At 40.3% G+C, this 16,911-nt stretch overlaps 1 protein-coding gene across 2 annotated transcripts in view; it reads left to right on the forward strand.

The window, feature by feature from the left end:
• The first annotated feature begins 617 nt into the window (after positions 1-617).
• The window catches only part of RTCA (RNA 3'-terminal phosphate cyclase), a 25,384-nt gene continuing 9,090 nt past the window's right edge, over positions 618-16,911 (forward strand). The window contains exons 1-9 of one of the 2 annotated variants that reach the window (XM_011935177.1): positions 618-881; positions 985-1,085; positions 1,969-2,007; positions 2,629-2,772; positions 5,018-5,141; positions 8,187-8,245; positions 9,639-9,780; positions 10,413-10,537; positions 12,068-12,126. In XM_011935177.1, coding sequence (XP_011790567.1) covers positions 837-881; positions 985-1,085; positions 1,969-2,007; positions 2,629-2,772; positions 5,018-5,141; positions 8,187-8,245; positions 9,639-9,780; positions 10,413-10,537; positions 12,068-12,126 — 838 coding nt within the window. In that variant the 5' untranslated portion in view covers positions 618-836. The remainder of the gene's footprint in view (positions 882-984; positions 1,086-1,968; positions 2,008-2,628; positions 2,773-5,017; positions 5,142-8,186; positions 8,246-9,638; positions 9,781-10,412; positions 10,538-12,067; positions 12,127-16,911) is intronic. The other variant, XM_011935178.1, reaches the window with a different exon arrangement.

Here is a 16,911-nt window from a genome sequence, read left to right on the forward strand (position 1 = left end):
TGCTTCTGCCCTTCCCTCGCCTGAGGTGAATTGTCAGCTGCACTGTTCCTCGGAGTCAAGAGCTCACACTCACTCTCAAGCAAAATGGCATAACTTTGACTTTTCAGAGTATTAAACTAGTGATTCTGCCTTGCCTGCCCCTCAAATAAATGGTGTGTCACCCTAGAAACAAAGATAACACACTCCGCATACACAAACACGCACTCAGCGAGGAAGGAAAGGTTAAGACTATCAATGGAACAGGGCGCACACACTTCGAGAGACAGGTACAGTGAAGGCAAAGCCAACCAGAGAGAAGGTGGTCGGTGCATCGTAGGGTCCCGATCTTTCTTGCATCTTCAGCTCTAAAAGTCGGCATCTCGGGGTATGCCAGGATCCTCGAGAAAACAGATATAAACACATATTTACCCACAAAACAGAGATAAAGCACAAGCCTGCGGGATAACTGGCGGAATTATCTTACAGTTGAGACTTTCTGCAACCTGCAGATTTTGCTGTGTCCAAGGCACAAGTCTTTCAGGGCTCCTGGCCACCTCCGCGACAGTCACCTCACCTCTCTGGCACCTTCCTCGCCCTGACCGCGGTGTTCCCAGCGCGGCGCCTTTAAGTCGAGCTATGCGCATGCGCACCGACTGCGGACCTGGGCGAAGCCGGGGGTTCGTTTCTGCTGACTCCGGTGTCCCGAGAGGCGCCGCTTCTTCCGCTTTTTCGCCAGGATCCTGCAGCACCAGGCGTGAACCGAGGTTTCTGAACTACTGGGCGGGAGCCAACGTCTCTTCTTTCTCCCGCTCCGGCGGAGGCTTTGTCGCTGCGGGCTGGGCCCCAGTGTGCCCCCCATGGCGGGGCCGCGGGTAGAGGTCGATGGCAGCATCATGGAAGGGGTGAGTGCAGAGCGAAGCGGCCGGGGCTGCAGCCAGACTAAGGAGGGCAGCTCTCTCCACCGGTGTGCTTACGTCTCTTCTCCCTGTACCCCACCCTTTGTAGGGCGGCCAGATCCTGAGAGTCTCTACGGCCTTGAGCTGTCTCCTGGGCCTCCCCTTGCGGGTGCAGAAGATCCGAGCCGGCCGGAGCACGCCAGGCCTAAGGTAAATCTGGCTGGAGGGGGAGTTGGGCTGTGACGTTGGGGGATTTGGGGGGTCGGGCTGACGGGCTGGGGCATCGGGAGTCCGAGTGGTGGAACCCAGAAGGTCCCGGACGCAGCTATGGGGGATCCAGGGCGGGGACGCTATGCCTGGGCGGTGGCCTGGGTTGTAAAATCTTGAAAGCCTCGAGGGGTGAGTTTATAAATGGTTTCGAGTTTTCTCTGTTTGGCTAAAATAGTCTCATTTGCTAAAGAGCTAGCTTTTAAAATGTTTTCCCACCTCACCAGGCATTCCAATGATCCGAATAGCACGTATGAGCGGGCAAGATACATAGGGCAGAAATACTTGTGAGGCCAGAGGAAACCCTGTTTTTTTAACCAGTGCATTCTGTGCTGCTGCCAGTTTTGGAATCATAAAACAGTAAAGGATCCTGAGATGTGTTATTCCAGCTTTCATTCGTACCTCCAGAGAGCTGTTACGACAAGAATTATCTGTTGTGGAGAGGGAAACACCTTGACACTTGACCTTATTTCTTCTGTCTGGGTAGCTGGGCATGCCACTAGTTGAGTTTCAGGTACACGCACCTGTTAGAAGAGGACCCAGGTTTGTAGCCGCACTGATTGCTTTGTATGTATTCTGTATTTATTACATTTTAATAAATCGGCGAGCTCAGTCTTTTGTCTACAGTTTTGAAATTACCGAAAGGCAATTACTGATATATGTTAATGTTAAATGCCTTTGTCATAGTTGTTTGCAGTCCTCCAGTTCACCAACAGGGGAATCCAATTCATTAGGCTGTAGGTGTTGTATTAGTTTGCTAGGGCTGCCATAACAAAATGCCACACGCGGAGTGGGGCTTAAACAACAGAAATTTATTTCCACACAGTTCTGGAGGCTGGAAATCCAAGATCAAGGTCCTGACAAGGTTGGTTCCTCTGAGAGCCATGAGAAAAGGATCTGCTCCAGGCCTGTGTTTTTGCCTCTTCACATGGTGGTTCCTCTGTGCACCTTACCCCTAGCGTCTCTGTATGTCCTAGTTTTTCTTTTCTTTTTTTTTTAAATAAGGTCACCAGTAAGATTGTATGATGGCCTTATTTTAACTTAATTATCTCTTTAAAGGCTCTATCTCCAAATATAGTCATATTCTGAGATGTGGAGGGTTAGAGTCTCAGCATATGAATTTAGGGGGGAGATAGTTCAGCCCATACAGGCACCATAGATTATTCAGTCAAGTGCAAGCAAGACTGGTGGCGCTGAAATAACTGTTAGTTTTCTTCTTTTGCACACTTCTAATTTGCAACAATATATCAGGGTATGTATTTATAGTTAGAAATCACTGGTTTTTAAGGAAGCGTTAAAATGATACCTACTAGCAGGTAGTCTAGGTGCGTAAAAACCCAAAAGGAAGCTGACACTGAAGATGTGGCACTTACTGTGGTTAGGCCTTGCTGTTTTCTTGCCATTGCAGTTTTATAAATTTGTCATAAAATGTGGGGATATAGGCAGTCTGAATGCACACGTTTTGATGCAGTATTATGACCTGAAGGCCTCAACATTTATCTGGACTGGAAATGATTCGAGATTTGTGTGATGGGCGACTGGAGGGGGCAGAAATTGGCTCAACAGAAATAACCTTTACACCAGAGAAGATCAAAGGTGGAATCCACACAGCAGATACCAAGACAGCAGGGTATGTATCACTTAACATTCCATTTAAGTAACCTGGATTTAAGTCCAGGTTTTGCCACTTTCTGGGCAAGTTGCTTAACGTCTATGAGCTTGTTTCCCTATTTTTATGTTTTATTTTTTTGAGACAAGGTATCCCTCTTGCCCAGGCTGGGGTGCAGTGGTGCAGTCACTGCTCACTGTAAGCTGTAACTCCTGGGCCCAACAGGTCCTCCCACCTCAGCCTCCTGAGTAGCTGGGACCATAGGCACACACCACCATGCCCAGCTAATTTTTGTATTGTTTGAAGAGACAAGGTTTCACCATGTTTTTCAGCTGGTCTTGAATTCCTGAGCTCAAGCAATCCACCCACATTGGCTTCCCAAAGTTTGGGGATTACAAATGTGGGCCACCACACCTGTCCAATAAATATTTATTGAATTAATGAAATTCATTATTACTGATAGAGACGTCCCAGTTGAATACTTAAGCATCATTGTGTAAGTTTAATAAAGATCTGTCTTTTAAGGCCGGGCGCGGTGGCTCAAGCCTGTAATCCCAGCACTTTGGGAGGCCGAGGTGGGTGGATCACTTGAGCTCATGAATTTGAGACCAGCGTGGGCAACATGGCAAAACCCCGTCTCTACAAAAAAAAAAAATATATATATATATATATATATATACACACACACATACACACACGTATATACACATATATATACACACATATATACACACACACACATATATATATAAATAAATGTATACAAATTAGCTGGGCATGGTGGTACATGCCAGTAGTCCCATCTACTCAGGAAGCTGAGGCTTGAGCCTCGGAGGTGGAAGGTGCAGTGAGCCGAGATTGTGCCACTGCACTCCAGCCTGGGTAATGGAAGGAAACCCTGTCTCAAAGAAAAGCTAATGACCAAATGTTTCACTTTATAAAATTCATCATGTTGCATAACTATTTCTTGTGATTTCTCACATTATTTGACTATAAGGACCAAACAGGCAAGTAAAGCAAGGATTACTTCACTAAAACTTTTCCATGTGAAATATTTAGCTGTCAGTCTTTTTATTTTGTCTCCCAGGCTGGAGTGCAATGGCATGATCATGGCTCACTGTAGCCTTGATCTCTGGGGCTCAGGCGATCCTCCCAAAGTGCTGAGACTACAGGTGTGCACCAAAATGCCTGGTTAATTTTTTAATTTTTTGTAGAGACGGATTCTCACTATGTTGCCCAGACTGGTTTTGAACTCCTGGGCTCGAGTGATCATTCCACCTGCATCTCCCAAAGTGCTGGGATACAGGCATGAGCCACCACACCCAGCCAAGCTGTCACTCTTTATAAAGTATTATTCTTTTATTTTTATCTTATTTATTATACTTTAAGTTCTGGATACATGTTCTGAATGTGCAGACTTATCACATATGTACACATGTACCATAGTGGTTTGCTGCACCCATCAACCAGTCATCTAGGTTTTAAGCCCTGCATGCGTTAGGTATTTGTTCTAGTGCTCTCCCTCCCCTTGCCCCCCACCCCGCAACAAGTCCCGGCGTGTGATTTTCCCTTCCCTGCGTCCATGTGTTCTCATTGTTCAGCTCCCACTTATGAGTGAAAACATGCAGCGTTTGGTTTTCTGTTCCTGTGTTAGTTTACTGATAATGATGGTTTCCAGCTTCATCCATGTCCCTGCATAGGACATGAACTCATTCTCTTTTATGGCTGCGTAAAATATTATTCTTTCATATCATGAACTCCACAATGATAGGAACTATATCTTAACTTTATACCTGGAACAGTACCTTGTTATATAGTAACAACTCATATATAATCAATTCAGACCTTGACTATTTCGAAAGCATTTTCATAAACTGCTAGTTTCAAGAATTCTTTTGTAAAACTTTTGAAGAAGGTTTTATTTTGAATGTTTTTTCTTTTTTACTTTTTCGTGATATAAAGAAAAGTATCAGAACGTACCCAAGGTCACACAGCTAATGTGTTTAGTTGAAGATTCAGACCCAAGTTTGGTTATCATTTAACACTATTTTTTTCTATGGTGAAATACTATCTTTCTTTAAAATTCGGGATTTTACTATTCAGACACTAAAATGTTTTTTAACTAGAAACTCAGTGGCATATACCTGCCTTCACAGTTGTCTGTGCCTCAGTTAGTAGTGATGAACAATAATATAGCTTATTTAAGAGTTTGAAAAGAAAATGCAGAAAAGAAAATGGAAATAAGCCCCTTCTGCCTTCTTCTTAGGAGTGTGTGCCTCTTGATGCAGGTCTCAATGCCGTGTGTTCTCTTTGCTGCTTCTCCATCAGAACTTCATTTGAGAGGTGGAACTAATGCCGAAATGGCACCACAGATTGATTATACAGTGATGGTAAGGGCTTTTGTTGTTGACAAACTAAGATCTCATACATGCTTCTGAGTCTCCATTCTCTATTTAAATGTATCTTGAGTGGTTTTTTTGTGAGTTTCTTGTTTATCTCTTCATGGTGTCTTTTTTCTTGTTTATCTCTTCATGGCGTCTTTTCTTTCTTTCTTTTTGTTTTTGAGACAGTGCTGTCGCCAAGGCTGGAGTACGGTTGCATGATCACAACTCACTGCAGACTCAACCTCCTGAACTCACAGTCCTCCTGTTGTGACCTCCTAAGTAACTGGGACTACAGGCATACACCCAGCCAATTTTTAAAAAATTTTTTGTAAAGTCGATGTCTCACTGTGTTGCCCAGGCTGGTCTTAAACTCCTGAGCTCAAAGGATCTTCCCACCTCAGCCTCCCAAATATGTCTAGTTCTATTGCAGTAGGGGGTGGGGAATTATGTTTACTTTAAGTTTGCTGTTATATCTTAGAATAGTGTTTATAGTGAATTGTTTTTAAAAAACTCAGGTGTAGGGCCCGGTGTGGTGGCTCATACCTGTTATCCTAGCACTCTGGGAAGCTGAGGTAGGCAGATCCCTTGAGCTCAGGTGTTCAAGACCAGCCTGGGCAACGTGGTGAAATCCCAGCTCTACAAAAAAATATATATATAAATAAAAAACAAAAAACACCACACACAGAAAAATTAGCCAGGCATGGTGGTACACACCTGTCCAAGCTACTCAGGAGGCTGAGATGGGAGGATCACTTGAGGCTGGGAGGTCGAGTTTGCAGTGAGCTATGTTGGCACTTCATCCTGGGTGATAAAGCAAGATGTTGTCTTTAAAAAAACAAAACAGGCCGGGCGCAGTGGCTTAAGCCTGTAATCCCAGCACTTTGGGAGGCCGAGACGGGCGGATTACGAGGTCAGGAGATCAAGACCATCCTGGCTAACACGGTGAAACCCCGTCTCTACTAAAAAATACAAAAAAACTAGCCGGGTGAGGTGGCAGGCGCCTGTAGTCCCAGCTACTCGGGAGGCTGAGGCGGGAGAATGGCGTAAACCCGGGAGGCGGAGCTTGCAGTGAGCCGAGATCGGGCCACTGCACTCCAGCCCGGGCGACAGGGCGACAGAGCAAAACAACAACAACAACAACAAAAAACACCTCGAGTGTGATATAAATTCTATCAATTGTGATGTGTTATTTTATAAATACAAGAATTATGATTTGGAGGAAAACTCAAACTTTTTTTTCCATTAAGCCCCTTCCATTCTAGGATCAAACATTTAAAAAATGATTTAAAAAATACTGGCGTGCTCATATAACTAGTGGGAGAGAAAAGGGGTATAATCTTTTTTTTCTTCCGGATTTTTTAAAGTGTAATTTTCAATTGAATCCACCCTTTTTAACATGCAGTTCTGTGATTTTTGACAGTGACGTGATTCACAGTTATGAACCATCTACCACAATCAAAATGTAGAATAGTTCCATTACTCTAAAAAATTCCCTTATACGTTTTTGTAATCAGTCCTGAGTCTCAGCCCCTGGCAACTGCTGATCTGTTTTCTGTCATCGTTTTGCCTTTTGTTCAGAATGTCATATAAGGAATAATACTGTATGTAGGCTTTGAGTCTGGGTTTTTTGCTCTCCATAATACATTTGAGATTCATCCATGTTGCTTATATCTGCAATGAAAACTTGATTTGTGTTCTCGTGTATGGATGTACCAGTTTGTGTATCCATTCATCTGTCGAAAGGCATTTGGGTGTTTCCAGATTTTGGCAATTATAAATTAAGTTACTGTTAACATTCATATGCAAATTTTTGTGTGATTGTACATTTTCATTTCTCTTGGGTAAGGTTGTTACAATAAGCAAATGTCTAACTTTATAATACATAGCCAGGTTATTTTAGCTTCCAAAATGGCCACTTTTTGCATTATTACCAGTACTATACGAGAGTTCCAGCTGAAGTGGGCACAATGGTGTGTGCCTATAGTCCCAGCTATTTAATACTTCGTAGGCTGAGGTGAGAGGATCTCTTGAGCTTAAACTGGAGTCTAGCCTGGGTAACATAGCGAGACTCCATCTCTAAAATAAAAATAAATATCAAATAGAGGGTTCCAGCTGTTCTGTATCCATCCTAGCACTTGATATTCTCAGGTTTTTATTTGTTAAGCTTTTCTGCCTTAAAAAAAAAACACACAAAACAAGGTTAATAACGTGCATACCTCTTGGATAGATAAGAGACAACCCAGAGAAATAAGTAAATCTCTAGAGTAGATCTCAAAGAGTTGCCTTAGACATCAGGCTTAAACACCATCTTTCTCTGAAATATTGCCATTCTAATAGATGGTATAATCTTTTTAAAGTCAGTTTGATGGGATGTATAATAAAAATTAATCTCTCCCCACCTAGTAATTTGACTTCAAGGAAACTGCTCTAATTCAATATTGCAAAATGCAGCTAAAGATAAATGTTAAAGGTATTTGAACAGAGCATTATACACTGTAATTATCATTATACAAGATAAATCATTACCTAATAATGAAAAATTGGAGAACTGTTAAGTAAATTAGGCTAGGATGCCATGGAGTCATTCAGATTTTGTTTAGGAATAATTTCATGATACCAGGAAAATGCATATGTTTATAATGTTAAAGCATTGTCTGTGGAATGAGATTTCAACTGTATAAAAAATTGAGATGGCAGAATGGAATGCTCTTCACCAATACCCCCTCATTTCTTAAATGTACTATATTGAGACGCATTAGGAAGTATTGGCCTTTAGAGTAGAATAACCACTGATATCAAGTATCCTAAGTTCTAGTTTTTTTCATTAGATAGACTTGCACGACTCTGATTAAGTAAATGTCAAACTTTTAAATTTAGCTACATATCAGTTTTTTTATTTGAAAAAATGGAACCAAGCCTACATATTCTTATAACACCGTTTACCTATAGCACCCAATTAGTAGCCAGCAAAGCACTTTTGTTTAAAAAATACGCTCGTTAAATTAGTGAATATTGCTGATTAACCTAATGATAGAAACTGATTTTTTTCAGGTCTTCAAGCCAATTGTTGAAAAATTTGGTTTCAGATTTAATTGTGACATTAAAACAAGGTAAGCTGCTTATTTCTTAAATGTTAGGATCTATTACTTATGCTAAAAATAGTGGAAAAGTTAGACCCTTAGAGAACTGTCTTTCTGGTACCCACTTAATACATTGCATCTCTTGTAAGAAGTAATTGTACTTTGTGGCTTAAAAATAATGAACAGCAGGGGCATGGGGACTTGAGAGCAGGTACACATGATGGTTATTTATTTCTAGGGAAAATATTTTCAAGGGAATTTTCACACTGAGGTACCCTCATATCTAGTGTTATTTCATGCCCCAGCATAGCTGAAGTGTTCACTGTGTGTAGACAACTGGACTAAACACTAAGGGATCATAAAAGGAATTCTCTTCTACAATGTGATCCGAATTGTTTTCCTAAGAAACACATTGGGCATTCAGGTTATTTCTCTTTAAGGCTTCCCTTCCGCCACGTAATCACTAGGCCATATTTCTTGGTATGACATTTAAGTGCTTTGAAGTCTTGCCCTAACTTTTCTAACTTCTTCATCCCTCTCCTCCTTTCAATGTGTTATATATTCTAACAATATATTTGCTTGTTATTCCTTAAATATGCTTTGTGCCTTTGGACTTTTGTGTCTTTGTTCATGTTATCCTTCCCCTGCTCTCCCAAACGTTAGAAATCCTATGTTTTTTTCAACATGAAACTTATAATTCTTTATGAACTCTGATTGTGCCTCAATCAGAATTCACATTTGTACCTATGTTGTAACCTTTCTTATAGCCTGACTTGTATTCTAGTAGATAGTGTGTGGAGCCATCTCCCTAAGAGATGTTGAGCTCTTTGAGGGGAGGAGTACTGTCTTCTCACCATCTGCTGTAGAACAGCAGTTAATTGAATTAAATTGAGTTAATAGGACACCAATTAATTGAATTACAACTTTTTAAGTATTTTGCTACTTAAATATTCATCATATATTTATTTGAGTACCTACTATGTGCTAGACATTGTTTTAGGCACAGGAAAATAGCGGGAACATTATAGGTAAGTCTAGCCCTCCAGGAGCTTATATTCTACAACAGCACTGCCTAATAGAACTTTCTGCATTGAGGGAAATGTCCCATATCTGTGCTGTCCAATATGGTAGTCACTAGCCAAATGTGACTATTGAGCACTTAAAATGTGGCTAATGCAGCTGGGGAGCTGATTTTTAAATTTTATTTAATTTTAATAGTTTCACATATCTCAAGGCTACCATATTGTACAGACAAAATTTTGTTTTTTAATGTGTAAAATTTTACAAAATACAGACCTAAAATATTGAGACCTTTCCATGGATTACATGTTTGGATATCATTGACATGTCATTTTATTGTAATATTGAGCTTTGTTTTTGTCATGCAATCAGTTTATGTGGGCATTTGTTGTACTTTTCATAGGGGATATTACCCAAAAGGGGGTGGTGAAGTGATCGTTCGAATGTCACCAGTTAAACAGTTGAACCCTATAAATTTAACTGACCGTGGCTGTGTGACTAAGATATATGGAAGAGCTTTTGTTGCTGGTGTTTTGCCATTTAAAGTAAGTTGTCTAGATGTTCTCAGAAATAAAATGTATGTTTCTGTCTTGATAAGTATTATGTCAATTAAATTTTGAAATTATTGAGAGAACTTAACATTTTTTTAAAGAAAAAAATCATGTCTTTTGTGGCAATATGACTGCAGCTGGAGGCCATTATCCTGAGCAAATTAATGTAGGAACAGAAAACCAAATACCACATGTTCTCATAAGTGGAAGCTACGCATTGAATACACATGGACATAAAGATGGAAACACTGGGGACTGCTAATGGGAGGAGGGTGGAAGGGGAGTGAGGGTTGAAACACTTTCAGGTACTGTGTTCACTACCTAGGTGATGGGATCATTAACATACCAGATCTCAGCGACATGTAATTTACCCATGTAACAAACCTGCACATGTACCTCCTGAACCAAAGCAAAAGATGAAACATATATAAATGGATACATTGATTAACAAAAATAAAGTTAAATTGCTTAAGCATTTTTAAAAATTCAGTGCTCCCTTGAAAATCAATTTATTAAATAATGCATGTAAAAGCAACCAATTTTTTTATATGTCTTTGAAGTCTTGAAAACAATTTTCCAAATAATCAGTAATTGTTTTATTGCATTTTTCTGTCTTGCTAAAATAGGTAGCAAAAGATATGGCGGCGGCAGCAGTTAGATGCATCAGAAAGGAGATCCGGGATTTGTATGTTAACATCCAGCCTGTTCAAGAACCTAAAGACCAAGCATTTGGCAATGGAAATGGAATAATGTGAGACAATACTTTTTCCTACACATTAGTTGAGAGCCCTAAAATAATTCTCATTAAATGAAAGATTTGTAGCGTTTCTTGCTTTAATTTATAGTTTTAAGAAGTTTCAATTTATGTATGTATGTATGTATGTATTTATTTATTTATTTTTGAGGCAGAGTCTCACTCTGTCGCCCAGGCCAGAGTGCAGTGGCATGATCTCGGCTCACTGCAAGCTCTGCCTCCTGGGTTCATGCCATTCTTCTGCTTCAGCCTCCCGAGTAGCTGGGACTACAGGCGCCCACCAACACGCCTGGCTAATTTTTTGTATTTTTAGTAGAGATGGGGTTTCACCATGTTAGTCAGGATGGTCTTGATCTCCTAACCTCACGATCCGCCTGCCTCTGCCTCCCAAAGTGCTGGGATTACAGGCATGAGCCACTGCGCCCTGCCTCAATTTATATCTTTAAGGACATTCCTACCTAAAACACCAGTATGATAAATTAAGACAATTATTCTGATTTTTTTCTGAGGATGGCTTGCCTTTTGTTACATTGTTACATTAAACTTAAATGTTTAATCAGAAGTTAGGCTAGTCCTATGAGAATATTTCCAGTTGCATGAAATACTTTAAATGTGAAATCAATTCACAAATAAATATAGCAAAGAACTTTTTAAAAACAGACTAGAGGCCAGGCACCGTGGCTTACGCCTGTAATCCCAGCACTTTGGGAGGCTGAGGTGGGCAGATCACAAGGTCAAGATATCAAGACCATCCTGGCCAACATGGTGAAACTCCGTCTCTACTAAAAATCCAAAAATTAGCTGGACGTGGTGGTGCTCAGCTGTAGTTCCAGCTACTTGGGAGGCTGAGGCAGCAGAATCGCTTAGACCTGGGAGGTGGAGGTTGCAGTGAGCTGAGATTACGCCTCTGCACTCCAGCCTGGCGACAAAGCGAGACTCCGTCTCAGAAAAAACAAAAACAGACTAGAATTATTATGTTAATTCAGTTAGGGGTTGTAGATATAAGTATTAGTACAAATTCTTTAACTGATGTTTTTGAAGTATAAAAGTACCATTTTTGGGTATTTAAGTTTCAAATCCTCATTCAGAATTTCCATTAAAAGGTTTAAAGTAAATGCTTGCTCTACTTATGATAATACTATCTAAACACCATAGAATCATACCAAAGTCTCTGCATAATGACCTTTTTATTTAAGATAATTCTGAAACACTTTATAATACTGTATGCCTGTGAAATGGTACCGCTTAGTGCTAATGACATGGTAACTTGTTGAGGGGCATGGTAGACATTTCTTAACCTGTGAATTAGAATCTGGTGTGACTTCTGGTCAAGTGGTAAAGGATACTAGAGGTCTGATTAAGATAGACAATGTTAATCATGCCACCTTATATGAAGAATTTTTACTTTTGCAATTTGCTGCCCAGATTTAGTTCTGCCTATTTAATAGTCATTGTTCTCCTGTGTTGTATTTGCATAAATTTAGAATATTTATAGTAAAGGCAGTAATAACTTTTTTTCTTGCATAGAATTATTGCTGAGACCTCCACTGGCTGTTTGTTTGCTGGATCATCGCTTGGTAAACGAGGTAAGATAAATGAAGGGGGGTCCATAGTTCCTAATGCTACTGGAAAATTCTTTCATCTGTCAGGATTGGAATGTTATAGAATGATGAATGACAAGTTTAAAAGGATGTAGTTAATTGATTCTCTTTTAGAGTCAATTACACTTTCAGACTTTCAGTCTTTCTCCCACCTTTATACTTTGAAAAATTTCAAACTTATGGAGAAGTTGAATGACTAGTTCAACTAGTCATCTATACAGCCTTCTCTTTGATTCACTAGTTATGAACATTTAGTTTGTTGTGTATATTTCTGAGCCATTTCAATGTAAGTTGCAGGTACCATGTCTCACCCCTGAATACTGCAGCATATATGCCCAAAGAACAATAAGTACATAATTATAATACCATTTTTACACCTGAAGAATTTGTCTGTTTTATTCTGACACACCAGATAGCTTCATACATAATGAATTGTTTCCAAAATATTATTTAGAGCGATGTGGGAATTTTTTTTTTTGAACACATAGCATTTGTTTCTCAAGTCTCTTTAGTCCCTCTTTTAATATAGAATCCTCCCATTACCTTTTTTTTTTTTGCTCATTTCATGATGCTGACATTTTTAAGAGTCCAGGCCACTTTCTCACAGAGTTTCCCACAATTTAAATTTGTCTGATTGTCTCATGATATATTCAGATTAAACATTTTTATTAAGAATACTACATAGGTGATTTTGTGTACATTCCACTGTATCACGGCAGGGGGCACATGATGTTAGTTTCTCCTTTATTGGTGAGGTTGAATGTGATCACTTGGTTAAGGAGGTGTATCCTGCAGATCTGTCTGCTATGAAGGTTCCTTTTACCTTTATAATTAACTAGTGATCCAAGACAATACTTTGAAGCCATCTGATTATCTTGCTCCCATAACAGCTTTCATCCAGTGGTTTTAACATCTATTGATGATTCTTCTCTGCATCAGTTATTACATTGGTGATTTCAAAATTTTGAATATTTTTGTGAAAGGGAAATTTGTTTAAGGTTTGGCATATTAGAGAGAGAAGATACATACATGCATGTGTTTGTTAATATTTAAACTTTTACCAACCAGGCAAATTTAGGTGAACTTCTAGTTGTTTGCGTGGTCGTTGATTGCTTTATTCCTACTTTGTAGCATCTTTAAAAATGCTTACCAAGCTGGGCACAGTGGTACACACCTGTAATCCTAGCACTTTGGGAGACTGAGGTGGGAGGATCACTGAGACCAGAAGTTCAAGACTATCCTGGGCAACATAGTGAGACCTTGTCTTTGCAAAATAAATAAACAAATAAAAATGTTTACCCTAGCTATGCTGTTTAGCCACATTATTAGTACTATATGCAAAAAAAAAAATTAGGAATTCCTCAGTTTGCTTAGTTGGTAAATCTAGAACTAGTTGGACATCAAATCTGATAAAGAGAATAAACAAAATCATCATTTCCAGTTGAACTCATACATAAATGAATTCTGTCTAAAACTGTGCTATTCAAATTGTGGTTGGCAGACAGGCAAACTTGTCAGCATCAACTGGGAGTTTGTTAGAAATACAGATTTTGGGGCCTACCTGATGTATTGAATTAGAATCTGTGGGAGTGGGGCCTAGGAATCCATTTTAACAAACTTTCCAGGTACTTTTAATGTACCTGGAAGTTTGAGAAATAGTGATCTAAAATAGGTATTTGGCATATACTAATTACGTATTAGGTGCAGTGAGGAATCAGTGTGGATATTGAGCCACTCCATGCACTATCTACAACAGTCTTTAGAAGCAAGGAGAATACAAATATAAAACGGAGACTAGGAGCAGACATATTACAAGCAATAAGTACTTAGCAGGCATTGGGAGAAGTGTGAGTTTGTTTGTATCACTGGTTACCAAATGTGCCAGGTACTGTGTACTAGGGATTCAGAAGTGATAGCTATGATTCCTGCCTCCCGGCTTATTCTGGCAGAGGAAACAGACCAGTTCTGTGATAGTGGTATCCCCAGGGTACCCTAGGAACACAGGATAAGAAAAGTGAATCCTTCTGGGGACTGCTTGACCCCAAATCTGGCTTCTGCCATTTAACGGTCCTCCAGTGGGTTCTGTGGGTAAATAGAAGTTGGCTGGATAGAAAAGTGAGAGCTAAGGAGGAAAGACAAAGAAATTTGACACACAAAAGTATGTGAAGTGGCATGCAGCTGTAGTCCAGGCTGCTCGGGAGGCTGAAGCAGGATGATTGCTTGAGCTAGGAGTTTGACAACAGCCTGGCCAACATGGCAAGATCCCATCTCTTAAAAACTTTTTTTTTTTTTAATTAGCCCCACATGGTGGCTCACACCTATAGTCCCAGCTGCTCAGGAGGCTGAAGCGGGAGGATTGCTTGATCCTAAGAAGTTCAAGGCTGCAGTGAGCTATGGTTGCACCACTGCATTCCAGCCTGGGTAACAGAGTGAGACCCTGTCACCAAAAAAATAAGTGTTCTGTGTTTGAGTGAGCAACTGCAAGTGGATAATAGGCCTGGGTAGGGAAACGGAGAGAGATGACAACAGAAAGGTCGACAGGCCAGATTCTGAAAGGCTATACGTTATATCTAGGAATTTACATTTAATCCTGAAATATAAAGCGTTTAAGGAGGGATGTGATATGAGAGTTTTTGAAAGATAATTCAGAGAAGTAGAAGAAAACCATACTGGAGGTGGGAAGATAAGAGTTTATTACAATTCAGGTCAGAATGGTAAGGACCTGCTCCAAGGAATGCTGGGCTAGGGAGGTGAGTATTTGCAAAGAAGAATGGACAGTATTTGGTGGCCAGTTGGATATGGGAAGTGAGGAAGGCAGTGTAAACTATGATCTTCCAGATGTCTGGCTTAGGTAACTGGATATATTTACCTCTTGTGAATATAGGAATATAGGGGGTAGAGTTAGTTTGCCAGGGTAGATGATAATTTTAGATGTGCTGCATTGAGACTGATCATGAAGGGATCATTACTTTATCAGTAATACATGGAATTTTTTTACCAGGCCTGAAAAGAATTTTCTAATATTCTGTCAGCATTTTTTTCTCACTTTGTCACATGAAACAACTTGTACTTTGAAGTTGTCTCTGGATAAAACACGTGTAGAGTTCACAGTACTTATTTTTAGACCTAGGGTGTTAGGAGAGAATAAAGGAGAGAGCAACATGCCTGCTGAGATTGACTGACTCCTCCTGGTATCCTTCCTTGTTTCCTGTCATGGACATCAGTCAAATGAGATGTTGTTAGCGAATGCAAAAGTAACTGGTGGTCTTCTCAGTCTAGCTTGTCTGTATATTAAGGATCTCAGAGAGAATATCATGACCTCCTTTATCCAGATCCCATTTCGTTTCTGATTTAAATTAACTAGAAAACTACTGGATTTAGGAGCTGGGCGTGGTAGCTCATGCCTATAATCCCAGCACTTTGGGAGGCCAAGGTGAGCAGATCACTTGAGCCTGAGCACTCAAGACCAACCTGGGCAACATGGCCAAACCCTATCTCTACAAAAAATACAAAAATTACCTGAGCATGGTGGCATGTGCTTGTAGTCCCAGCTACTCCAAAGGCTGAGGCAGGAGGCGGGAGGATCACTTGTGCCCAGGAGGTGTAGGTTGCAGTGAGCCGTGATCACGCCACAGCACTCCAGTCTGGGTGACAGAGCAAGATCCTGTCTCAAAAAACAAAACAAAACGACCAGACCTTGAATCCTAATTTCTTAGGGTTACCACCAGAAGGAACACTGGCTGCTTGTCAATACCACCATAGGTGTTAGAGGTAGGAAGTTGTAACTAGTGATGCCTTTGTCATCGTCTCAGTTACTAAAACCATTTTGATCTTAGTTTCCTTATTTGTTGAGCAAGAAGATTAACCTGGAGAATCTCCAAAATCCTTCTAATGATAACATTCTTCAATTTTATTTTAAAAAGGTGAGGTTTTGCTTTGAGAAAATCTCGCTGTTTTAGACTGAGGCAGTGTGTTATGATAGAGAGCACTAAACTGAGAGTGAGAAGACCTAAATTTTAGTCCCGTGTCCTGTCATTATCATGCATAGTGACTCTGGGCTTTCCTTATCTGAAAAATGATTCTGGACTATGATCATGATCTATGTTTAAGGATCCCTTCCAACTTTAAGTGATTGCATTACAGACAGAATGTGTTTTGTCTTTCCATTGTTGAGTATCTGTGTGATCTTTCATTACTCTTGTCTTACAGTTATATTCTTTACTATGGGAGTAAAAGAATCTGCTAAAATGAATTGTGCCTCTGGTTAATCAATCTCTATTTCCTTTGTATAGAAATTGCCTCACTTATAGCAAGCACCTTCCTTCCTTCCCTCAGTGTATGTGGTAATTCAGGGCATCTCTCCGTTTGTTTTTTTGTTTTTTGTTTTTTGTTTTTTTTGAGATGGAATCTTGCTGTGTCACCCAGGCTGGAGTGCAGTGGCATGATCTTGGCTCACCACAACCTCCGCCTCCCAGGTTCAAGTGATTCTCATCCCTCAGACTCCCAAGTAGCTAAAACTATAATAGCATGCAACCATGCCTGGCTAATTTTTGTATTTTTATTAGAGATGGGGTTTCAGCATGTTGTCCAGGCTGGTCTCGAATTCCTGGTCTCAAGTGATCTGCCCGCCTCGACCTCCCAAAGTGTTGGGATTATAGGCATAAGCCACCACGCCTGGCCCAAATATTCTAAAATTTTTAAAAAATCCAAAATCTTGTGGCCAGGCGCGGTGGCTCAAGCCTGTAATCCCAGCATTTTGGGAAGCTGAGA

Source organism: Colobus angolensis, unplaced genomic scaffold (genome assembly GCF_000951035.1).
Source record: "Colobus angolensis palliatus isolate OR3802 unplaced genomic scaffold, Cang.pa_1.0 Scaffold141, whole genome shotgun sequence".
Lineage (NCBI taxonomy): Eukaryota > Metazoa > Chordata > Mammalia > Primates > Cercopithecidae > Colobus > Colobus angolensis.